This window comes from Augochlora pura, chromosome 11 (assembly GCF_028453695.1).
Source record: "Augochlora pura isolate Apur16 chromosome 11, APUR_v2.2.1, whole genome shotgun sequence".
NCBI lineage: Eukaryota > Metazoa > Arthropoda > Insecta > Hymenoptera > Halictidae > Augochlora > Augochlora pura.
The window spans coordinates 1,660,963-1,687,583 of record NC_135782.1 but is presented as its reverse complement, the minus strand read 5'-3'; the positions used below and the strand labels follow the sequence as shown (position 1 = coordinate 1,687,583).

The following is a 26,621-nucleotide window of genomic DNA, read 5'->3' as shown; positions in this document are numbered from 1 at the left end:
CGAACGTTTTAACGTCCCTGTTGACGAATGATTCTATTCACTGTGTGTGTTGCCTTACGGTGGCAGTTTTTTTGGAAAACATTAAATGCAGGCAATGGTGCACCTGGGTGTGTTGGTAACGCCGCAATTGTTCGTTGAAAATGGCGGACGCGCTAAGGACATTCCCTTAAATTTGGTTTTTAGTTTCACCAACAACAAACCAAGTGACACGCTGGTGTAATTTTGATTATAATTCTAGAGCTAGAGTTACCATTAAAATAAAGGAAGCAATATTGACGTCAAATGTAACATATAGATACGTACAATTTTTAATTATTGCACACCATACTTAAAACTCCAAAATGTTTGCTACACTAGTATTTTATGAAGTCTTCTTCTTTTTACAAATTCCTTATTTATACTACTAGCTTAAAGAATAACGATTACACAATAAAAGTTAACACTTTTAGAAATTCCGATTCGTCAATGGTGAAACCGATTAGATCAAACGTACATATCCTATACACGAAACATAGTTGAATATCCGTCTATGTATCTCACGTCGCAATGTAAATGAACAAAGAAAATATCGGATAGCGACAACAAAAAGGCACGACGAATTTTGTAGCTCCTCTAGCCGGCATTTCAATTTTCCAAAAGGATCCTTTCGAGTCTAGAAAACGGACACATTACTTCTTCCATGGACAAACGTACCTGCAGTTTGGAAACAAATGTATCCGCGTTTACAAGAAAGTTGTGACTAGGGATTTAAAGACTGTTCGGTGATAGACTCGGAAGGATTTGATCTCAGGGCAAACATTTAATCCTTTCTTTTGTATTACAGTATTGTGTTATATTAAATTGTGAAAAAATTCACTCCAAGAACTATCCTTTGGGAATCCATTTTTCGAAAGGATTAAAATGCCCTGAGCGCGCAGTTTACAGTATCACTTAACGTATTCCATAAAAATTATGAGAAAGGGAAGGAAGTCAGCAGGCATTAAAATTTTTGGCCATGTTAAAATACATTTACATACACATAAATATATATATATTATATATATATACTATATTATATATATTATATATATACTTTTATACTAACGCATTCGATTTATTTCTACAATTAATATTAAACCTGGGTTCACCATATTTCTTATTTGGCAAAAAACAAAGTAACAGGACGTGTGTCATCGGAAACGGAATATGGTAAAACCATGTGTCGACGATCAAGAAGTCACGGGAAATCGGTTTTAAGCATTGGAACGCCACACAAGTTACACAACGTTTATTATCGGACCAAAGAGCGGAAGAATTTTTGCAACGCAGAACAGACGGTCCTGCTGAATAGTAAAAACACTGATCTCATTTTTCGTTCGTTAAGCAAACCAGGCCACGAGAACATCATTTACAAAAAGCTCAATGAAATATGTTCGATATTGCAAATTAACAAAGTAGGTCAAATATATGTTCGAGCAGTTGTTAGACTGCCGGCTCACGGAGTTCGTCGTACTCGTCTCACAGTGGCGATGTGCGATGCTACCGCAAAAACAATACCGAGACGAACGTCAAGGGAAGTCCGAATATCCCTAACGTTGCGTCATTACAAATCGACGATATGCAAAAAATCGATGTTCATGAACGAAACGCTTTGATGGCATCAAAAACGCGTTACATAAGAAACGGTCGATTAAAGAAGAACCTTCTTTCTCTGTCCTCCTCTTCCCGGATGCTGTCTCGAACAAGAAGACGACGGACGCGAGATTCATCGCGATCGAAAGAAAGGAAGGTCCCTTGTACTCTCGTCGAAGGGACAACTTTCGAAGTAACAAAGGATTTTTACAATAAATGTTTCGGAAGCTTGTCGGGTACACGTTTTGGTTTCTCTTTTTTTCAGCTTTTTCGACTCTGCTTTGTCTTGTTTATATCCACCTTTTTTTCGTTCTTTCTTAAAACGTTTTGCTCTTTTTTTTATTTTCTTTAAACAACCGACACACCTTGCAGAATTACACTTCTACCGAACGCTAATTTACTTACGAACAAATAGAAACATCAAAAAGGCCAACCCATGGGATGTGTGAACATAGCGATTTGTCGTCGGATACGCCGAGCAGTGAAGTCGAAGGACAATCCGCACCTTTAAATTATGCTTTACGGTTAACTTGTGTTTCTTAAGACGCTTCTCGCGATTCTTGGCAACGGTTCTGCGCCGTCAAACAATCATACGGCACATGCGTAACACGATAGACAGCAGTGAAAAACATGCAGTTCGGGTCACGGAACTGCGCAGAAACAGCAAACGCAGCACTACCAATAGCAGTCCGAATTCAATTGTTTTGTGAATCCAATATAATCTGAAACAGAAAAATTAATAATAAAGCATCTATAGAGAACATCAACTTTCGCAGAGCTCGAGGCATGGCGCGAATGGCCGCTTACTTTCTAATATATGAACGAGCAGCGGGTAGCGTGTCCGGGCTCTCCTTCAGAACGAAGTGTCGAATCCCAAGTATATAATGTTCCAAATATGTCGGCCAGTCGATTTCTTGGACGTCGAATGGGAAGGTTTGTCGGTCCTCGGGGCTAAGTTCTTTACCTAATCGTCGAACGTTATCATCCCTGAAGTTCCACTGCTGCGTGCTGAAGTACTCGAGGCATTGCGTCGCTTTGTGGAGTTTCGTTTGTATACCGACCATGATCGGCTGCTTGCCCCTCAGTCGCAGGAGGAAGTCTAAAATATGTGCCGGTATCATGTGCTGGAACAGCGTGCACATTTTGTTCACCACAGGGTTGGTGCGGCATTGGCCCCCCGGATACCAAATCACGTCGTTCGGCGGGTGCATCCGGGTGAATTTGAACATCAGCTCAACGAACCGTCTCCAAGTGATCGGGTTCTGTTGACCTGTACAACAATTGTAGATCGGGATCGTTTTAGTGCGATTCGTCGCGGTCCTCCATGCCGCGCAGATCATCAAGTTGATCACTATGTCAACCGGCACCAAATCTGCGACCTTGTCCTCGTGACACAGCATACTCCTGCGAATAACCATACATCATCGTCAATAATCTGACCTATGACTATAAGGAAGGGAGATTATTTAACACTAGCTGCTAAGCTTAACTAACGCCGTCTAGAGTTTGCCAAGTGTTTAATTAATAACTCGTTAATAAAGCCGATGTCAACGTTTTTCCTAAGGGAAAAGTTACATAAAATCTTCCACAGAATCAACGCAGACATCTGAGACACCCTGTGTATTGCTCAGACTTTTTTTGTTCGTTCATCTACTACGCGTCATCGTCGCGGTGGAAAAAAAAGTGGCACCGATCAGCAGGTGGTAGAGCATTCCCGAGAATCAACCTGTCCGTAGGTTCACTGTACCTGAAGAAACCTTTGCCGGCGGCGGCTATAATTCCGGTCGGGCCGTTCCAGTTGTCCACCCATCCAGATACCGGCTCCTTCAGCGAGGACAACACGATGGAAGGTCTCACTATCACAATCGGTAAGCAACCGGACTCCGACTGCAATAGCCTCTCGGTCAGGGCTTTGGTGAACGTGTAAGTGTTCGGCCGTTTGCCTATCAGAGTCGGCGTGATATCGTCCACCATCCTGGCGTCCATGATCCTCGTCAACGCGATCACGTCTTCCGGCTCGGCGGCGACAGGATAAATCTCCTCGGCGACGTCCCTGCGGTCGCAGTTGCAGTACGCCGTCGACACGTGGATCAGGGCCTAGAAACGAACGTTTCATGTTTTAACAATACCAAAGCGAGGTTCGATTCGGTTTCGCGGAACAGTTGGCGCGTGACAATTACCCTAATTGACCTAATTGGTTCTGTTCTTGATCGAGGCTTTTGCTGAATTACATGAGTAGAGATATGAATAATAAAAAAAATACAACGGTTGCGTGCAGGTAATGCTGGAACAACGAGCGGGAGACGCGAGGCAGCGTAAAAAAAAAGGGTGAAGAGGGAAACAAATCTTACCACCAGGTTGTCCATGCGATGGCACAGATTTAAGAGCTGCTTAGTACCGATTATGTTGATGGTAACGGAAAGCTTGAGCGCCTCGTCGAATTTTATAGTGGCGGCCGAGTGGAAAACGACAGATACGCATCGTATCAACATATCTTGATCGGCTTCCGAGATTCCCAATTGGTGTTCCGTTATGTCCCCGGAAACGGGAATGATCTTCGAAAGCTCGTTCGGAGCGTTCCGTCGCAGCTTCTCGAACAGCTGAACAAATTTCAAGCACACGATTAATCAAATTTTAGGTAAATCATCCATCCTATTCAATTCTTAGCTAATGTATAATAGTATTGTATAATACAAATATTGGAAACGAAGCTAATTATTATTTTGTTACGGAATTTTTCACGAGAAAGTTCAATGAACTCTAAAATACTATAATATTTACAATGTACTATAAAAACACGTCTGATTATAAATATTTACAAAGACTACGTTCTCTTATCCTTAGCATTACATAGTAAAGAATATCCTACGCTGGAAAAAACGATCTTTACCGGTCCATTCAACAACTCCCGCAACCTCTGCTGAACGTCCTGTCCTTTCTTCGGTCTCATCAGCAAATAAATATTCTTGATACCGGGACATGATCTAAGCAATTTCTCGACAAGTACTTTGCCCATGAAACCGGTGCCGCCTGTGATAAAGACAGACCTATCCCTGTAGAAGTCCTTCACGGACGAGGATGGGGTGCTGGTCATTGTGCTCATTTTGTCGTTTCTCTCCACTCTTCTTTCACAGCGAAACGAAATAATCCTTAATTACTTTCCTCTCTAGTAACGGCGGGCCCGTAGAAAGCTTCTCCTTGGGCGCGCTCCCGCTATCAAGCAGCCTGCTTCTTGTTCCTCCTCTCGCTTTCTCCCGTGTCTATTTTCTTGTCCCTTTTCTTCCTCGACCTGCGTCTCTCCACCGGATTCGAGATCAGAAAATAGCCGCTTCTTCCGGTTACTCCGCGCGTTCTCTCCTCGGCTTTTTTTTTGTCTTTGGTCTCGATACGGGTCCTCCGTATACTTTTATCCCTTTTCTGCCTGCTCTCTTCTCGCGAACTGTACAGCGTGGAAGAAGAGAATCTCGCTCAGAGATCGGGGAACAGACGACTTCTCAATAGACAGAACGAAAACTGGCACACGTTCACGCCGTTCCGGGTTTTTCCAAGCGAGCTGCGAATGGATTTAATTTCTGCCAGATTCATCTCGGGCCACCCGCGACCGCTGCTTTTACTCAGCTGGAAACAGAGAGAGAGAGAGATGAAAAAAATGAGGAGCGGGATTAGCGTCGTCCGACAAACACGCGTCACGCAGAATTAATTCTACCGCCTCTCTCGCCTACCCCCGACGTCATCGCGATTCCCTCCTACACCTCTGCCGCCACCCCCTCCTTCTTTTTAGACAGGTTAGAGACCATGGAAACACTGATATACGTCAGATTTCGACGAGTCGATTTATCGAAACCAGACGTCGAATGATATAACTCTCGCTCTTTATCGGGCTGAAGCTGAACCCGGAAATGTTTATCGATCCTCATCGCAATCGAATCTGCCTTTTTAATCGGCGTTCTAGTTCGGCCGGATTTTATTGTTATCAGAAATCGTTTGCCAGCCCCAACGCACATTTCTGAGTAATTCATTGAATCGTCACTCTAATTTATTCAAACATTTTTATTACGACGTACAGATGCAAAACCTTCGTTAACAAATAATTGAGAAATTAAATTTCTTAGATTCTTCAAATTACTCAAAACACATGTAAGAAAATCGCAGTAATATTATCCCGATCGCAATAGGATTTGACGTCCGTTCACCGTCGGCGTTCCGATCGCACCGGATCGGAAGCACCCGTGTACGGTAAATTGTTTACAGTTACGCGTGCGATCCGCACGGGCACTTATGTCAGCCGGTGATATCGCGTTCGTAATCGGCAGCAAACTTCTGTCAATGTCCTGCGCGCCGGTTTTTTTTTTTTTTTATAAGGTGGACGCGCGCGAAGATGCGTAATTTGCATAAACGTCCAGAGGCGAAATACTATACCGGCGTGGAGGCATGAATGGAGGCGCGGAAGTGATGTAACGGACCCCGGCGTTACAACCGGTGCCGCGCGTTTATGCAACGCGCGCCCCGCGCACTTTGTTCTTTTTCCTCGTCTATTTTCGAGTTCGTTGCAAGAAAAACTTCTTGATGCTCGGCATCCGATAGAAAGCTGCTTTCTTTTTCATGATTTCCATTATCCTCGGCAACGATGATATAACTGTTCCGCGCGAGAACCGCGTCCCGAAAAATTACTCGATCCGCGGCCGCTGCTTCCGCGGAGGCTCTCGTAAGAGACAACCCGTTGACACTGACCGCAGAATCTCGACGTGGTAAACCGACAATTTAACGAAACAATAAACGAATCACCGAACGACGGAACAATTGAATAACTCGATGTAATTAAATGATCTGATAATGGAATAATTGAGTGGTTGAATCACCTAATAATCGAATAATCTAATAATCGAGTGATCTAATAATCGAATGATCTAATAATCAAATAATCTAGCAACTTGAACAAGAAACTTTCCACTGATCAATCTGGAACAATTTATAACAAAGCTCTGTCCAACAACTCCGCGGGCAAGCGAAGAGTTGAGGCAATCGAGGAATACATATTCCTAGCCATTACCATTCGGCTCGCGGTCGACTACAATTCTTTAAAAAAAATTTCACTTCTGTTGCGTAACCACAGATTTTATCGCCCGGAATTGCCGAATCAACGAATAAATAAATGAAAAAAATAGTTGCCGACACACACGTTACGAATTCGGGAGTCCACGAGAACGCGTCTGCGCGTAGCACAGCTCGTTTCGAGCTCGGTCGACGAAATACGCCAAGGAAAAGACGCACGAGCGAATCTCGATCGTGTGTTCTACCTTTTCTCAGAGAAACTGTGTCCGCCGGCGCGACACATAGGTCCGTGACGATATTGAGGCACATGGTGGATCATTGTCTGCCGTATCGTGTGCAACGATCGCGTGGAATTCGCGGAACACGGCGAAGTGTGCTTCCAAACCGAAGAATCGACGCCGCCTGTCGAGAATCGTTTATCAACAAGTTGCCACCGGATATCTCAAGGCGATCGAGACTCGACCTATGACGAACGTACACACCATTAGGGACTCGTGAGAACATTATCGACAGCGCGAAGAAATACGATCGATACGGCGCGGCACGATTGCCTAAAACACCACGAAGTCGACGTGAAAACGGCACGCTATCTCTATATGTAGTTCTTTAGGGTTCGCTTTTTCTTTCTCTTTATGGCGCTCTCTTCCTTTCAATGGTTCTCTCCTTCTTTCTAAAGCTCTCTCCTTCTATGGTTTTCTCTATTTCTCCATGGTTCTCTCTTTTTCTCTCTATGGCTCCCTCTTCCTCTCTATGGCCCTTTCCTTTTCTCTATGGTTCTCTCTTTTTCCCCAAAGAAAAAGTGCATCGATTTCAATTCATCCATCGATAATAAATAAATAATAGAATAAATCTGAATTCGACCAGAACGGTTTCCCCCACGCGAAAGACATCCCAACATCGTCCGCCACGGTCAATCTCGGCTTTCCAGTTTCGGTTTAATCGATTCAATTGCTTCGACTTTGCTGGAATTCTAATGGCCGTCCGTGGGCGCCGAACCTCTTCAACGTTTCGCAAAAGCTGTGTCGCAAAATCTCGACTATGGTACCGTATTAAGAAAAAAAAAAGAAATACGAAAGATCAATTTCGACCGACGACGACATCCACGGAACATAGTTTTATATTTCCACCGTGCTACAATGTTCGACTATTTGCGTAGCGACGCGCACGTGCTCGCAGCAAACCCGAGACGATAATTAGAAATGAAATTAAAATATATTAACGTCCTGCGCCCCTTTTCAAGCCTATACATAGTCAATCGATTTTCATTGAGCGGACTAGTAATTTCATCGTACGCGACGATGACGAAGGCAAAAGTAAAATTTATTCATTCTTTTCCCGTGTTTCGGATGTGTATGCAGCGGGCGCGCTAGTATGTTTTAATTTCATGTAAACGAAGGCAAACAAAACGGCTTGTAAAAAAACAAACAAATGGCTGCGGTGGCTGACAGCAGGCGCACGACCTCGCAAAGGGTTAAACTGTAACGGAGATCAACGCGTTGTCGATCAGCCTGACGCACGACGATTGGAAGCGCGACCGAGAGATATAAATTCCGCGCGAAAGTAATGAGAGATAGCAGAGAGAGAGAGAGAGAGAGAGAGAGAGATCCGTTCGACGAACCGTGGACAAGGAAAACGCGGCTCCTGCCGGTCGACAGCATCGTTCGATGATCCGTTCAGGAACGAGGAGAAACACTTGTGTACGGAAATCGTTGACGCGCGCGACGCACTGATTTCGGAAACGGGTTCGCGCGCCAATTTCGGCGCTCGCGCTTAATTCCGTGCGGCTCGCGCTTAATTCCGTGCGGCTCACGCTGGAATCCGGAGCGTTTCCGTCTGCGCGCGGACAGGTCTCGCGCGAAAAGAACTGGCCGACGATATCAGCCGCCTTCCTTATCTCACTGCGTGTGTATGTGTGTGTGTGTGTGTGCGAGCTCCACCGGCGATAGCTCCAATTTTCTGAATATAATGTCGCGCGAGTGGGAGCGTTCCCGTAGTCGCGAGGAGTGCCGCGCCGGTTTTCACGGACTCGTGTCGGCGACACTTGCCACGGTTTTTTCTTTTTCTTTGAGAAAATCGAACGGTTTTCCCGAAAGGCGTCCATTTTGTAGTGTTAATTTAAGCAATGACCCCGGTCATTGAACGTGACTCGTCCGCGATGACCTATCAAAACTACGGTATCGAATTTATAGCAGACTTTCTTCGAATTTTATATCAACGCAATTCAATTTACTAACATTTTTATACTTTTTTCGTAATATTTATTTCAGTCATTTGATTTTTATTCCATTTATTTTTAATCCATTTATTTTAGTCGTTTTATTATCCGGAAGATATTAAATTTAATTACCGTTTAAACTGTTCGCGCTGAGAATTAAATTCTGCATTGGAACTGTTCGAGAGTTGGTTAGTTAAGTTGACTTTGTTAGTTGGCTTTTCCATCGTTTTATAGAAATTTTATTATATCCTGCGGAGCCTAAGATCATCGTCTAGGGAGCTCGTCCAGCCCTCCCCTTCCAATATTCGCTTCCTATTTTCAGTAATTTCGTATCATCCTCATTGGTGACATCATCTTTCGACTTCCATTCGATTATGCTCCCTCCGCCTCCTCCTCGTTCGCCATCAATTCCCGCGTTAAACTCTCCCGCAATCATGATATTACCGTCGCTTTTCCTCCTCGCCACGGCAAAGTAGCCATTTGTCTCGTTCAAACTATTTCTTTGTAAATTAACTCTAATCGCCCGTATTTCCCTGTCCACTTTCAATTTCGTCGCACATTCCGTCGGTTTCCCATCGTTTTTCCATTTTCGCGCGAGCTTCGTCCACGCGATTCTCCGACAGAGTTCGGCATAATTTATCCACGTAACTAGGACGAATTTATTTTTACTCGGTTCTCGATAAAAGGAGATTTCATTCGGGCATTTGAAACCAATCTAATTTTTATTCCAAGAATTCATTCGAAGTATCAATCGATTACAATTCTATTCGGGGAATTTATTCGACAGATGTTATTCGGATAAAATTTAATTTCGAGAATTTATTCGACATTGAAATGAAAATTCTATTCCGAGAATTTATTCGAAGGATTTATTCCGGAAATTGATTCGAATCGAATTTAATTCGACGAATTTATTCGACGTTATTAATCGTACAAAAAAAATTATGCTAAAAATGTGCAGCGATTGTGCTACGAAATGAAAAGCGACGGGAACAAGCATCTAACGCTTGCAAGTAAGATATACAAAACTACTCAGAAGCAAAGCCGAGCAAGAAAAAAAGAAAAAGTGAACGAAAGAAATAGGAAAAAAAATGATAATGGACGATATATCAATATTTGACGAGGCTCCATAAATATTGTTCTTAAAAGACGAGTGGTCACGGGTGATGTAAGGTATCGATACAAAGGTCGCCGTGAATTATGCGACGCGACCCGGCGGTATGCCCGCGCGGAACGGAGAAACGAAGCGTGTCAGCAACGAGCGCGCGGAGCGAAGAGAATACGGCGCGCTTCTTCGCCATTGTGCAGCTTCTTCGCATTACCCTGCCCCGGTGGGTTTTGCACGGCCGAAGGTCCTCCGCGGGACATAATCGGTTAACGTAAGTGCTCCTAATTCGCGTAATCGAAGCGGCCAATGTCAGAGGAACGCAATCTCGCCTCGTTGCGAGGATATCAGATGCAACCTCCGCTCTCGCCTAACAAGGAATAGCCTCATTAACATCGAACTCCCATTGATCAACGGGTCCGCGAACATTGGGCGAGGATCGCTCGTGGCACTGTCAATCGTATCGCGACGCGTTTCCAATTAGCATCGCCCGATGTGTCGTTCATTATTAATTTATTATTTAATTTCTTAGATATTTAGTATTTCGACATATTGTTCAATATATTGTTTGAGGTTCTATTTTAAATATTATTCAATATATTATTTGAAGTTCCACTGTAACTATTATTCAATATATTATTTAATATTTTATAACAGATATTGTTGAACATATTATCTCAAATATTATTCGATATTTTATTTCATATCTCATCTAAAAATTTGATCTCGTATGATTTCAAATATTGGAAATGGGAGAAAATAATTTAATGGAAGAGAATTGCAAAGATAATGGCGTGTGCGACCGCCACGAGAACTATAATTCGGAAGCCGAGCGGATCTCTCACTTTTGAATGGTTATTCTCGGAACGTTTTCGAGTACCGTTTTCTCCCGTTCGAAGGAGTCGAGTGTTTTCCCAATTTCCATTAAAAGATAGGGGGGGGGGGGGGGGGGGATCGTCGAGGGGAATCGAAGATTCGATGAACGATAAAGTTCCGCGAAGGCTTCGCGTTATCGCGAACTTCGTAGCTGGTGTAATTACCTCTGAATCGAGCGCGCGCGCGTTATCAATTCACCGGGTTTTGAGTTATTAGAACCGTGACGTAACGCCCCGTGTAAATTCGAGCGACGTCGTGACACGATGCATCGATTTTCTACCGGTTTTAGAACAACGTTGGATAGAAATTGATCATCAGGCTGTGAATTCCATCCAATTATAGCATGATCCGAGGCGACCGACCAACAACTTCGACGAACTAAGGTGAGCACCGTATTCGGAGATGGTTTCTTGTACGCGGTTGTGCTCTCCTAGCCGTGATGCTGAATTTTGATCGGACCTCTGTTCGTTCGTAAGGAAAGTCGATCAAATTCTGTGTTTCTATGAAATGCGCGCGGTTGCTACAGTTTCAGCAACATTGAAACGAAGGGCATGAAAACCGGTAATTTCGTGTGACTCGATACCGGCTCGGTGTTAACGTATCTGGCCGGTAAGTGTGCATAATTTACATAAATAAGCATAATTAACCCGATTATACGCACACCTTAATTATATATCGTAAATATATTTCACAGAAATCATATGCGTACGGACAAAAAGAATTGTTTGATATATACAACTGTATAATATTATACATACATAATATCAAATACGTCACGCGAATTAATTCTATCAATTAATTGAACAGAATAAACGAATTCTCTGCGGGCTATTACGTGTTCGATTACCATGGTAAAATGTTCTAATATATTTATGATAGACATACGTAGTTACCCGTATGTCGTCCCTATCGAATAGGCTGCTTAATTAGGCAGACTGAAATACTCTCCTGGCAGCAGAGTTTTGCCAGCAACTTTTACTTCTGCTTACTCAAGGCGAGGCAGTTTACCGAACAGAGATATACTGTTAGTCTAGATATCCCGTATTTTCGCAATATCGATAGATTTCGAGAGCTCATAGAAAGACTACGATTTATAAAGGCAGCTAATCTACAGGTGCTGGAAGAACTTGCGCATTTTTTCTGATCGCGTGAATGCAACTTCTCGTAATTTCTGACGATTTTCATAATTCTACGAACTGCGATCGATTAAACCGATATCCGATATTTAAAATCAATTCCAACAGTCAATAAAGAAATTATTATCATAATTACGCAATCATTAGCTAAACAACCCCTTACGTGACCAAGAAATTAGTATACTGTTCACACATTCGTTAAGGAATTTAATCAATAATTTCTATTCTATAATAATATTTCAGTGGTATCTTTTAACTTTTATTCAACGATAGTATCAATATATTTGTCTATTCTGTTACGAATAAAATAGTGTCTAAATTTAAAAAAATATTAAAAGTACGATAAGATCCGAAGAAATCATTTACGAGAAATCGCTCCGAAATAAATTCGCCAGGTCGAAGCCGGCGTGCCGCGATGAGAACCGTGAGAATTCCGAATAATTTATCCGGCCGTAAACACGTTTATAAAACGACACATAAAATAACGATTTTTATAGCAGCGTTGGAAAATCGCGGAAATAACGCGAGCGAGGCGCTCGACTGGTAAGGGGGCGAGGGTAGTAGTATCTTTGGTCCCGAGGTCTCGCGGTTCGCGTGAAACGTAATTCCCGCAGCGGCGACGGCGGAGGAAAATCGTTACAGGTGTCTAACCTGGTTCCCGAGCCGCGATGAAAATTCTAACGATCAAAGAAATTGCTTGCGAGCAAGGCCGTCCGAGGGACTTCTCTCCCTGTATATCCGCTGGAACGAACTGGTACAAAGTTGCTCGTCCTCCTCTCCTCTCTCCCTGCGAGGCGACCGTTCTCTCTCTCTCCCGATTCACCTGAAAATCTCCGAACCTAATTGCTCGCTTGCCTTTTCCCACCACCTGTCGTTTCAACCTCCACTCGGGCTAATTGCATTATTAACGGCATTTAACGAGCAACAACTCGAAACAAGTTCGCTCTCCGGGAACAATGGAGTCGAACACGCGCGGACGAGAGCGACGCGACGCTCGTTCTCCCGTAAAACAGATGTGAATTTTTCTAAGCGTGCTCTCAAGACCGTTACCACGTTTCCTAAGCGAATTCCTAGTGAGAGCGAGTACACCGGACAGAGCGTGAATTAACGTTAAACGAGGTCCGAGAGCGACCAACAAAAATTGGCCCGGTTGGAATTACGAGATGGAATTTAGTCGAATTTTTCAGGGTTTTTGTAATACTGGGGGAGAGATATATTCAATAATAATACAAGAATATAGAGTAATAATACAAGATATATAGACTTTGGTATGTGCTTTATAAATGAAAAATAGACAGAGCGTCTATAATGATGAATTTAAAATTATAAGAAATAATAAGAGCGAACGAACAGCCTAGAGATCCAACGATGGCTTAGATTGTTTCCGTCCGCGACTGGAGATTAGCTCCGAGAATAGCCAGTCCTGCGATTATAAATAAATGTATATCTACGAAATTAGAATTCGACCCGCCGTTCGGTCAAGCGAACGGGAACCTGCAGAGCCGTCGATAGATATTGTTTAGTAGAGAACACGAAAGTGCAACGGCGATCACACCGCTCGCTTCACGCGAGGCAGAAATGATTGCGGTGCGATCGGCGCCCGTTTCAACGCTCTGCCGGACATCGACTCACCTTATTTTTGGTTGTCCCGGTCTGAACGAGATTTTCTTGGCACTTTCCGAGCCAAGATAGTCGCGTTTCTATTGCAATTAACACTGATCGAAGAAATTATGGCATAGATTCTTTATAAAAATTGGTCGACTTTGATTCATTATAACTCTGTGGAAAATCGTCGCAGGACGATGATTCTTTTTTTAAATTGAAGCTTGAATCTTCTACTTTAAGATGGTATACCTCGATTTTAATCTTGATCCACCCAGATTATTGTAAACATTTAAATGCGAAGACGTGATACGAAGGCATCCCTTCCCAGGGGATTGATATAGGTGATCGGCAAGGGTTACTTTAAAGCGATGTAACTTCGCGAGAAAAAATCGCAGCTATGTGAAATTTTTTTTAAATCAAAGGGCAAAGATTGATCTTTATTACGGCGAAAACGGCATCTTCGAAAAAAATTTGACGACTTCTGTGCATTTTTTCAAACTTTACAATTTTTAACGTGACAAACGTGGCTTCGCATTGAAATTGTTACAATGATGCGAGTGCGTCGAAGTTAAAATCGAGGTACACTGTCTTAAAGTAGAGGTTTCAAGCTTTAATTTGAAAAAAGATTCATTGTTCTACGATGATTTTTCTCGGAGATATCGTCGGTCGAATTTGGCCATATCTATCCAAGATTTCTCCACGCTGCAATCTATCCGACTCGTTAGAGTTCGTTAAAGATTTATCACTTTAAAAAGTACACACGATGGATATTGTTAAACGTTTTCACATCGAGTGAGAAAAAAAAGAACATGTCAGCTAATTATGCAAAGCGTTGATGAAATACTTAATTAGAAGCGATAGAATGTCAGCCGGTGAACGAATAAACAAATTACCATGCAGATGGCGCGGCGAATTAGCGCGAAACGATGGAAATGTCAGCTTCTAGAGAAAAGCAAGGCAACGCCATATGTTCTGGCAACGAAATGGAAACGGGTTCATTATTGGTTATCCGAGCCAAGCGTCTCCTAGGATCCGTCGGAACGCAGGTGTCCCGACGCTGCATTCAATCATCGCGAGAGTATGCAGGCGTTAAAGGATCGTTGGAAACGTCTCGTTCGTTCGCCGGATGACGAAACGATGACGAAAGCTGATGGTTTTTCAGTGTCCGACCAAGAGATCCTATGCATGATTCGTGACTGTGGTGGATGTTGCTATTAAAAAGAGATTCCAAGAATGAATCGTGACTGCGAGTGTTGCTATTAAAATAATTATTAACGTAACCGAGCACAGTTAGAACAGCTGTCTTAAGGTTAACTGCACATTTCACGTGATATTTGAATGAATACAGGCTCGTTCATGGGTCAAGTCAAAGTGGTTGTATTATTTCCGAAAATTAAGACGAAAATTAAACACCGATATTAAATACCAAAATTAAAGATCAGAATTAAATATCAGAATTAAATATCAAAATTAAATAACGAAATTAAGGATCAAAATTGAATCGCGAAATTAAATATCGAAATTAAACTCTGAATTTAAATTCCAGAACGATTAATTGGTAATAGCGAATTAACAGCGAACGATAACGTTTCCCAACGCCCGCTGGGAAAGAAATAATTGCATCTCTTTCGTACGGACCTCTGTGGAGTAGTTTTCCCGAAGGCCTCGAAAATTGCACAAGGTTTTGCAAACTGCCAATTACAGGCCGGCAACATTCGCAGTCCATGGTTACCAAGAGACAATAAAAAAAGAACGTTCGCAATCTTATCTGTCACGATCATGACACAAAATGCCCAGGCGGCGTCTGTTCTCGTTTCATTCCCCCGAGCAATAGTTCGTAAGCAGAAGAAGCCTTGGCCTAACAACAGAACGGAATTCGACGTTGGAGTATAAATTAAAAGGACGCATTCGTCGAGGTTCCGGTCGGTTTCGATCGCAGCAGCCGCGCGAACGAGCCGATTCATCGAACGAATCCACCTGAGAATTCACTTTCTTGGAAAAGACGAACAGATGGACGAACAGATGGACGAACGGATTGGACAGACAATCCGCGATCGACTGTTTACTCTCGCCGAGAGACGAACCCCGTGAAACAGTTCTCTACGAGGGTGTTAACACGTCCGAGCGCCGCGCGTTATGCAAGTCGTTCCGCGGAGACCGTGGCAAACGAACCGACACGCGCAGCGGCGCACAGTCGCGACCAATTTATTCAGCGGCCTTTCTCTACACGGCTGGGTAACTTTCTCAGAGATAGGGAAAAGTGCAGCCGTAGAAAGTGCATCCATGCAAAATTGACGGACAATTTTTTTCTTTTTTTTTCTTTTTTTGGTTTCCGAAAATACGAGTTTCTAGCTAAACGCGCGACACGGATGACGCGGCAACGATCGCGCGACTGCGGAAGATTTATATGTAGGGGAAGGAGAGCGCGCGCTCGTTTCTTTGACGCTTTGAGACCGAGCCAGAAATCTGAAAAATTTCGGAGAACTGCGGCACTTTATTCGGCGAAACGAATAAGCTTCGAAGCGAACTTGTAGGGTATCGATCGCTTATTCCGTTATTCGTACACGAACGATTGCGAACGAATTCATTTGAAACTGCGTGATCTCCCCGTTTAAAGGGCTCCGTCTTCGTCGTTTTTCGAGAGCGACGCGCGTTCGCCAATGTCGAGCACGTGGTCAAATATGTGGTTCGTAAACATGCGATTAAACGTGTGTGGTTTAATCGTACGATTAAACGCGGGGCCTGCGCACACGATCAAGCACGTGGTGAAACATGGTTGTTGCACAGGTACAGTGTCAAGATCCCATAGATCCTGGTAGATTTAGAGAATTCTCGTTTCGTCATTTAGTCCTGTCTTAACCCTTAATTAGGCGCATGGGGTCAGGGCCACAGGGTCACAGTAAGTATTTGTTTCTTAAAGTTAAGTATATTAAAGAACTTTATTAATTACTATAGAAATCCATTAAGTTTTATTCCTTTTTGATACTCCTTTCCCAATGTTTTTTTCGGGTTATTTAAGACCCCATGCGCCTAATTGGGTGATTTTCTTAATGCGCCTAATTAAGGGTTAAAAAAGACACGCTGCTTTAGCACGGCCGGGTTAATTATTTTGAAACCATTGCGACACGGTGCGCAATAATTCTACGCGCAATAGAATAAATGTTACACGATAATGTGTCTTATACAATTGCGTGTTACAGCTTTCGAATCGTTTTAACGCAATCGCGAACGTGTTAATGTTATACATCTTCCGCATTGATTGATGCATCTAGCGCATTTCTTTTGGCACCGACCTGCTATTAGTATCGCGGGACTGCGAACCGGACAAATAAAATATAGATAGAATCAGCTGACTCTCCATGACCGTAGGGACAGACGGAGAGAGAAACCGATTACAGTATACTCGTATTGTTCAAAACTAAATACTACATCGTGGAAAGTAACCGTAAGTACAATTAGTCTATCCGTAGAGTAGGCTAATTGTACCGTACTTCGTAGCATTAATTTACTAGACGGGATTTAAGTTGGATGAACGTACAAGTTGGATGAAGTATCAGGGCAAAGCAACGACACGTTTGCGGCGTGAATTCGTATGGTTGTCTAGCTTATAGAATTTCTTCTAGAGTTTATATGGCTAGAATAAATATGTGTCGATATGGTCCATTGAGGATTGGTCCTGATGACGAGGGGCTCCATGATCGGGGGTACGACTAGCAAAGGGTGTCCTATCCCAACGCCTGACATTAGCTCGCAACCAGGCATCCAATTCGCAAAAGTTCCGGTATCCGGTCACAAACGACCATGGGAGCCGTGTAAAGTGCGGCTCGTAGCTGCGAGGCCGCGCGAAGTTTCGGCGGGCGAAGTGAAACCGCGTCAACTATGCGACGCTGATAAAACGCGCGCTGGTCGGGCCGCGGCGGCGAGAACGCGGGGCCTCTGCCTCTCTTGGACGGGATTCTAGGTCACCGTCCCCGGCCTCGAAACGGTCACGAGAATCCGCACCCGTTCCTCGGCCTCGCCGGACGAAGGAACAAGGAAGAAAGGAGAGGAACGCAAGCGACACGCGGGCGCGCGCGCGCGCCAGCTCGCTCGCCGACCCCGTTACATGAGAACCCGTTATGCGACGAACAACGACCGCGACCGACTGACTGACAGAAATCTTCTTTTCCTTTCCGTTCACCCCTCCCCCGGACCCCGCCGCCCGTCTCTTCTAGCCGTTCACCCTCTTTCACCTCCCCCCTCCGCCGTGCGAACACCTCTCTCCCACCGAACCCACGCGGTCGTATTTTCTTCCGCGATTAGAAGTCGTCCGACCCTATTTTCCTTTTCTAGATTTTCCTTTTCTACCGTGGCCGACCTCCTGTCGCCGACGGGAAAACATTGTATCGCCACCGCGAGGGGTGCAGGAGAGGGTGGCTTTGGCCTAATTGCAGAGCGTGTCCCGAATACCGGCACTTTCGTTCGCGCGAACGATGATCGGGGCGGTTCCGTCGCGCACGACCAGGTTCTGTTATTTTGTTTCTCGATTCTTTGTTTCTGTTTTGGTCATTTTTACGAGTCGATAGTAGGAATCGTGGTTAATTGAAATTTTAGACGGAGTTAAATGACGTCGGCGATCGTTAACGTTCCGTGATTATTGAGAAAGATTTAGGAATTCCATCGGGTTACATAAATAACGTCATCCGAAGATGAAGCATTTACGACCGAGTGAAAGGTGCCAAATTCGCGGTTTTTCAGAACGGCGCCGTGCACGAGGAATATAAGATAGGAGAGGGAATCCAAAACAAGCATATTTGGGTCGCGTACTAAAAGGGTGCCGATTGATAAAATGGACGGAATAAAATAGTCTTAACGAAACAGACCGAGTAAAGCGCTGTTAATAAAATATTTATAATATTACCAATAGAACAGAATTGATGAAACGCTGTTAAAAAAAATATTACTCATCCAAGTCACGAAAGGTGCAATCCGACGCTGGGAAAATTACCAAATCCGCGCGGATCGTCTAAATCGTATGTAATTATCGTTTTGTGCAACGTTCAGCGATAAATACAGCATCCCGCAGACTTCTCTGGTCTCGATAGCACAGAAGCAACGCGCAATTCTTTCCCGGCCGGTGTTCGACCGCGAGATTTTCGTCCCGTTCATCGCGATCGATCCTAATCGTCCTAATCGACGCGATTCATCCTAATCGTCCTAATCGACACTGTTCGTCCTAATCACCTGCGACAATAGGACCCGGCAGACAGGAACAACTTTCTCGCGGGCAAGAGAGACAGAAATAAAGGGAATCGTCGCCGCGAATTGTTCGCGCGGCTCGATTGCGCGCCGGGGCGGGCACAGGTAACAAGAGGACGTGTAATTTAATAGCGTCGCACGCGAGGATCGGCGCACGCGGCGCACAGACATATGTAATCGGAAAGAATGCGCGCGGAGAGGACGCGGACACGCGCGGGACGCCGCCGGTTTCCGTCGGCGATTAGAGAGAAAACTTCGGTCGCAACAGTGAAAGTTTATTTAACCGCGTGCGCAAACTCCGCCGCCGAGAGGGAGCTTGACGAGAGTACCAAAACTTGCGCAATCCATTAGAGCCGCGGCGGTCGAATCGGACATTGATCGTTCCGGAGGAAATCGTCACCTATTTTCATCGATTTTTATCGCAATAATTGCGGAAAGATACACCGAAGAATAGGAACACAGAATTCGAGAGCATTATTATATATTTTAATCCTCCGATTCCTATGCCGGGGTCATTCGTGACTCGTTGTAACGTATACAGTACCGAAGTTGTCTGTGTTAGTAGCAGAGAGACCGCCAATGTTTACACCGGTCTCACCATAAATATATCTTAACAATGTATCAGTCAAAGCCAAGAGCTCGAACGGTCGTCACTGGCGGAGCCATATTACCGAGACGCTCGAGTAAACATTCATGTGTATTAGTGAAGTATCGGTGTGAGTCAGAAATGACTCCGGCACAGGACTCCCTGCTGCAGTACTCCGAGGGTTAAAAGGATATATCGAAAATAAAACTGTTGAAGCAATGCGGGGCATCTGCCGATTTTTCCCGGTCGCTCGATCATTCGACGATCCGTAACGAATTTCTCTACCTCCGTGTCTCTGTTCGCTATCATCTCGAGGATCAATACAAACCGTAGTTACGTAGCTATCGGTGTTTCAAGCGTCTGCTTGGCCGCCGGCCAAGAAACATATTTTCGCCGGCGACAGTCGCGAGAGCATTAAAAGCGGTCCCCCGTTCGCAGAGAATCCCGGGAAATGGATTCGATTTTTCCACCGAAAAGGCGACACCGTAAATAACGGTGTCCGAGGAACGTCACCGTGATTACCGGCACGGTGGACACGTATGGAATGCTCCAAAGAGAGCTCTCTCTCTTTCTCTCTTTCTCTGTGTCGCGCACGCTTGAAAAAGCAACCCGAGCACAGGCGCGCATTGTTTAAACCGACAATTTAAACCGACCGAATTGTTCGCGCTCCGATAGTCGAATTAAACTGTTCAACCGTCGTCCATGTGTTTTAGCTGCTTTATTATTGTCGGCTGCGTTACGGTGAATGCGGCGACGTCCGAATGATCGCGTCATCGCGCAACAAACACGCACACACGCCATCGGTTTCTCATTCACGAACGAGAGAACAAACGGAATTTTATATATGGTATTTCGCGAGGTATCGAAATGAGGTCAAACTGGAATTGATACGAAATTAATAAAGAATTTGGAGATAAGTTCAAATTTAAATTCGGAATTAAATTCAACATAAAATAAGGAATTAAATTCACCATAAAATAAGGAATTAAATTTACCATTAAATTCGGAATTAAATCCGAAGTTAAATTGAGACGTCAGCGGACGATGACAGTTCCCATAAAAATTTCCAAGGCCCAATAACGGAATATGAAAACGACAGCCGTTTCACGCCTACGCTGTTCAAGTATTCGACGAGTCCTATTTCAATACTGCTGCTTCATTGTTGCATTACAATTTCTCATCAATCATGTCGGCTGTTGCTTATGACTCACAGCCCAGTCCAGTAGCTTATGCACGTTGACAAGGATGCCGAGGCGCACAGTTGTATCAATGCTTCGGGCTTCGCTACTAACCACCGAATGTCGGTTGCAATTGTTCACCACGAACGTTGACTACGAAAGTTGACTACGAAAGCTGATTGCACAATTATTGGCTATCAAGGTTGACCTCGAATATTCGCTACGAATGTCGTCTATTCATGCTGACTGTTAATGCTACCTATTAATGCCGGCTATTAACGTCGTCTACGAATGTTGCCTTAGGCACGTTGACTTCGTATGTCCAGTGCCAATTGTTCACGACTTCGACGTCCATCAATCACGTTCGACGTATCGCGGGAGATTGTTAACGAACCCGGAGAGAGGGCCACGTGTTCCGACAAGCCGCACTCGAAAGGAACACACATACTGAACGACACGTCTGCTTCGTTTCGTTGCTCGGTATTATACAGTCATGGTGGGTGGTGATACATATATGTATGTACAAGTTTCCGAACGATTTTCCGCTTTTCCGTTCCTCCGATAACAAATAATTCGGACAGAGACAAATGTCCTTGTGTACACATTTTTCAAACGCTATTCGCGATACAGTATTGCTATTTTACCGACTAATAAAAAGTTTATTGCAGCAGTTGTAATTATCGTGGAAAATTCGTATTGCTTATTGCTAAATTCCGAAAGACGCCGTTCACTCCCGTATAAATTTAATAACCAACGAAGAGACAACGTTAAAAATGCAGGTAGATTTTTTTGTTCGACTCCTGTTCGTCGCGTACGAACCGTGTTATTGTTACTTTGCATAAAGACGCCGGTCTGTCTGCTATTTATAATCGTTGCTTTTTTATCGCCGTTCTATGAATAAGCTGCTAACAAATTCCATATTCACCGCGTGTTATCCACTTTGTAGGATAATTAATTCGATTGGATAATTCACCGTTGCGGACGCGAGTCATCGACATCGGAAGCGAGACGCGTCGATGTTTGTCGCGAGCTCGCGAACGATTACAAGATCGCGATCGGTCGTAGATCGCGATCGAGTTAAGCTCGGCGAAGCGACAGGTCCGACGAAAGGAAATTGACTTCGAAGGGAAGCTCGTGCTTCGTTACGCCATCGGATGTAACCTCGGGTCCGCGTTCTCTCCGTTCGTTTCGGTTGTTGTGATTGCGCGCCGCGGATGCTGGATCGGATTTCGACCTTCGTTGATCGATTCCTCGAAAAGAAAACACTTCCACGAAGCTTCTACGACTTTCCTCGATATTCTTTCTTTTATTTGCCGCGTGCGCTGAATGCCGGCAGTATTTCTTACCAAGAGACTCTATAAATTATTTATACATCATTATTTAACACGTTCACGCCGAGGCGAAAATCTACGTCTTTTCGCGTGATGCTAATTTTCTGAAAACAAGTGACCGACCGGTGGGTCACGCCAGCCTGAACGTGTTAAAGAAAACAAGCTTTTTTATTATATCGCTCGATTCTGATCGCATTGTAATTTATTGTCGCCGCGCGACGATCATGCGCGAGGAAGATTGTCCGAGTAAAATGTATCGTTCGACGAGAAGCCGGAGAATCACCGCGATTATACTCTCTCCAATTATGCAAATCGGATCCGAGAGATTTCTGGGACTGCGCGCCGAGATAGCTCGTGTAATTCGCTAATTAATTAGATCGGAGGTTTCTTCGGACTCGTCTTAGACTGGTCGAACGTTTCGTCGACGAATGACGAGCGCGCTAATCGAATCGCGACGGGGCCAGACTCCGACGACGAAACGAGCCGTGAATCGAATAAGAACGGTTAGCCGAATCCGTCGGATCGATTCTCACCTGTACGCGGAGCGTACGTAACAGTACAATGCGGTCGTGCGGCAGCGACGGTATCATTGAGATTCCGTGCCGCGTCTCTGTTCGAATCATATCAAAGGCGCGCGCTCTTCCTGCCGATCATTCTCGCATTACAATTCGGAAGTCGTCGTACCCGTGACACACTTCGCGTGCACGCTCGATCCGCGTACGTCGCCGCGAGACGCGGGCGCGACGAGACGACAAATAATATATTCTTCGGGGGGGATCCGCAGATGCCACGCGACCGTCTAATCAGGCGACGAGAGTTTTACGCGTTTATGGCACCGCCGAGAGAGACTCTCGGATATTCGGTGTTGCGCAACGATCAGCGTCGCCGAAGACTTTCGTTGGGCACGTGGACGAATTTGGCGTTCCTCGGTTCTTTCCGTTCCGCAGATTTATATACGCGTGCTCATTCGATTTATATTCGATTTAAATTCGATTTAAATTCGATTTATATTTGATTTATATTTGATTTATATTCGTATTTAAATTCGATCTACGTTCGTTCGATTCTTCGGCAGATTTATTTCAAAGTGATCTTCCAGCCGTACGATTGAATATTTAAACGAGCCTGTTTCACAATCAATTCGACCGATTCTTGTCACCTCATTTCCGCGCCCGTTGAATATTTAATACGTCCGAGTGATAACAACGGCTCGTTAAAAGAAAAAATACGATTGTAAACAATTACATACGGACATTTCCTCCGACTCCACGATAATTCATGAGAATATTTTGAAGAAAAATTATACAGAGTAATTCGAAGAGAAGGAAAAAGTTCAGTCGACTAAATAGAATCATTTACGTGGAAGGAAATGATACTCTGAAATAAGCAAGGCCTATAGGTCTGGAGGAGAACGGTGGGCAATTTCGGAACGGTATAATAAGCCCCGGTAATGATTCCAAAAGTCGCGGGAAACAGGTCGAAAGTCACACGAGAGTTGCGGAAAGTCCCGAAGAACCGTAAAAACCAGTCGAGAGAAATGCTCTCGAGTGTTTCGCGGTCTCTGCTGTGTGTACATATATATACATATACATATGTATATGTATGTACGTGCTCTTACGTGCCGAGATCGATACCTTCGAGACGTCTAGAACTTGAAGAACTTTCGAGACTTTCTGGCTCTTTCGAAACGATTACATTTATTAAGACTGTCGAGTCTCTTGAAACTTTCGAGATGCCCAAGGATAGGCGACTTCGAATAATTATCGAAATAATACGATGCCGCGATTGCTCCGCGCTGCCTCGAAGCTTGTGCCAGAGACAGAGCGACCGAGAGCACGAATACAGGGATCGTTAGTACGAGAAACCCTAGAACAACCCTTCCCATTTTTCGACACAAGCAATGTCGCGAGGGTTGCGAGCTAAAATCTCAGTAATCGAAATATCGTTTGTCATCTTCGAAATATAAAAAATGAAGTACCACACGAGTTAAGAAGATAAGGTAAACCTCGATGCTTTAGACGATTGAAAAAGGTCGAAGGTAACTCCACAGGATCGTTCTCGGGTTAAACGTCATTACAGATAACGAATATTATTGTTATTCGAACAAGACTACGATATAGCTGTAACAGATTTAATGCGCTCGCGTCGGCGTATCACTTTTTGTTCCGAAGATATCATTGCGAATAGATTAAGTCGAACAGATCAATTAAAATGATTATTTCTGAAACATTTTTTTTTTTATTAAAATTATTGCTTTAATCATATATGATGATAACCTGTTATTCTATAGTTTGTGGTACTTGTCATTATTATAACTACCATTATCGCTTCTTTTACAAACGACGCGCGATCGGTAAGCTGTCCGCTGTAACACCATCATCGACACCGTTCGAAGGTCGCCGTTTGATTTTTCTTTTCTCTAAACACTGTTCGAAAACCAAAGAGAAGCCTTAGAGAGCCTTTTGTTGGCCAAGGCCGGACGAGACCGTCGGGACACGGCCGTGCTAGACCGCGCCGGACCGACGGTGTATTATCGTTTCGACGATCACGCGGAACGATCGTATCCCTCGCGGAGTTGGACTTAGACCCAGATTCTAGTAACACAACCTGCTCGATTGGAATTGCTAAAGCTTGTTGCCCGGCAACGCGTACGGAGCGACGCTCGGCACGAATAATTTCTTTAATATCCAGACCTTGAGGCTGCGCTCGGCTTGGGCGTCTCGAAACATGTATAAGAGAAGCGGCTAACGAAGAATCGATGGAAGAAGCATGGAACGATTACGAAAATTAGATTAGAAAAAAGAAAAGCAGATAACTGCGAAAAAACAAACAAGAAACCATAAGAAGGTATATAAAAAGATTGCAAGAGAGAAAGAACAGGGAATTGCTGAGAGGCTGTCAGAACATTGATCGGAATTCTCGTACACCTGGAAATCGTGTACGCGCGCGTTTGCGATGCATTTCCACGAAGGTGAAAATTCCCCCGTAAAGCGACGCCACTTCGAATTTCGAACGCCCTCTTAATGCAAATCGCAAGTATCGCCGGAATAAATAGCGGCGTCGATTTGCACAAGGATCCATTAGCGGCCTATTAGCAATCGGTTATGAGTGATCGGTAATTGTCTTCGAACGGAAGCTGTGACGCGGACGAAAACCAGTCAATTAAGCTGCCGGCTCATTGTAATCGATCGGGCATCGATCGACGCCGGTGATTAATTCGACCGCGATTTATACGGCCGCCGCCGCTTCCGGAACGTCGCGCGGTCGTCGATCCGACCGATCGATCCGTGCCGATATTAATTTCGTGGCCGATGACCCTCGAGAGCGACGATCGTTCTCGGTCGCGATTAGCCGCGAAATGAAATTTCCGCGTTTCTATCTGTTAACCCGTTCGCTGACACGATGGCACCGTATCGGAGCCATTCGATATCGATCTTCGCGAGGGCTAAACGGAGACGACGAAGATAAATTCCGTGCTGGCTCCGCTCCGGAGCCGTGGAGCGCGAGAGGCTGGCTGAACGCCAGACCGCCGATTCTTCCGCGAAATAAAAATCGTCTGCATAGATCGCAAAATGTATAACCTGTACAGAAAGAGCTCTTTCTCAACTTTTGCACAAAATTCGCGGTCTGTTTTTGTGTTCTTTCCCATTGATTATACAATACTAGGAAGAAGATAAAGAAGAGACGAGGAACGCTAAAAGTAAAAAGACAATGAAAAGAATACACGCTGCGGTAACGTTTCGTAGTAATTGCGCCGGACACGCGAACGTAAAAATAAAAGGCAAGAGCGTATAGGAAACCTGACGTTTTGAGAAAAAGGAAAAGAAAAACAACGAGGACCGTGATTTCGTGCAAACTGCACGGCATTGCAAAGGGGTCTCACGACCGCTCTTCTTCTTCTTCTTCTTCCTAAGCGTATTATTCCGTCAACGCGACGGGAGTCCATGACAGGACGCGCGATCATCTTGTTTCGTCATATTCCAACAAATTTCCTGCCGCAGAATCGTCCCGCGTGTCTGAGAACGTGGCAACCCGACGCACCGTGCTCGCCGTTTCTGCTCGTGATGGTTATGCTCGCCGGCGATAGCTCGATGTGCATACGCCGCGGTAACACGAGATTCGGACCGATTAGCTAAAGGAAGGATAATTGCGGCTGAATCTCATGACGGGAATCTCTTTGGTACGGTACTCGGCGGACGCTTTGTTCCCCGGGAACCGTGCGGCGACACGCGACGGAATGCACTCTCTCGGCTCGCGACGCGCAATCTACGATCAGACGTCGCGGAAAATGTTCGAAGAGAGGTGCTCGAAGTGGAACCATATTCTTCTGGGAGTCCGCATTCGAGATATAACCTGACATAACCTGACATTGGTCCAGATATTCCAAGGATTCTGTCCGAAATATATATCTCGAATTTCATTTTATTTGATAAAATTGAACGATTTCCTTGCGTAGAAATCGAATCCTTTCGTTCCATAAAATTAAACCGTTTTATCGCGGAAAAACTGAGCCGTTTCGTTTCATGAAATTCAAGCATTTTCTTGCGTGAATATTGAACTACTTTCGTACGTGAAATGAAATCGTTTTATTACGTAATAGTGACAATTTTTATTGCGCAAAAAGACATCGTTTTTACCGCGTTGAATCGAAGTCGAAAAGTTACGTCAGTCGATGCATTGACTACTCG

General features: G+C 44.4%; 1 protein-coding gene across 7 annotated transcripts in view; it reads right to left on the bottom strand.

Annotated features, from left to right (window-relative positions):
• Positions 1-285: 285 nt before the first annotated feature.
• LOC144476835 (putative fatty acyl-CoA reductase CG5065) overlaps positions 286-26,621 on the bottom strand; it is a 47,793-nt gene continuing 21,457 nt past the window's right edge. For 3 of the 7 annotated variants that reach the window (XM_078194110.1, XM_078194116.1, XM_078194111.1), the window contains 5 exons: positions 4,502-5,229; positions 3,963-4,211; positions 3,359-3,708; positions 2,419-3,015; positions 286-2,333 (listed from right to left, as the gene is read on the bottom strand). In XM_078194110.1, coding sequence (XP_078050236.1) covers positions 2,192-2,333; positions 2,419-3,015; positions 3,359-3,708; positions 3,963-4,211; positions 4,502-4,714 — 1,551 coding nt within the window. In that variant the 5' untranslated portion in view covers positions 4,715-5,229 and the 3' untranslated portion in view covers positions 286-2,191. Of the gene's footprint in view, positions 2,334-2,418; positions 3,016-3,358; positions 3,709-3,962; positions 4,212-4,501; positions 5,230-6,030; positions 6,746-6,908; positions 8,204-8,281; positions 8,529-20,419; positions 20,890-26,621 lie in introns of those variants that run through there. The other 4 variants (XM_078194117.1, XM_078194114.1, XM_078194113.1 and 1 more) reach the window with 4 other exon arrangements.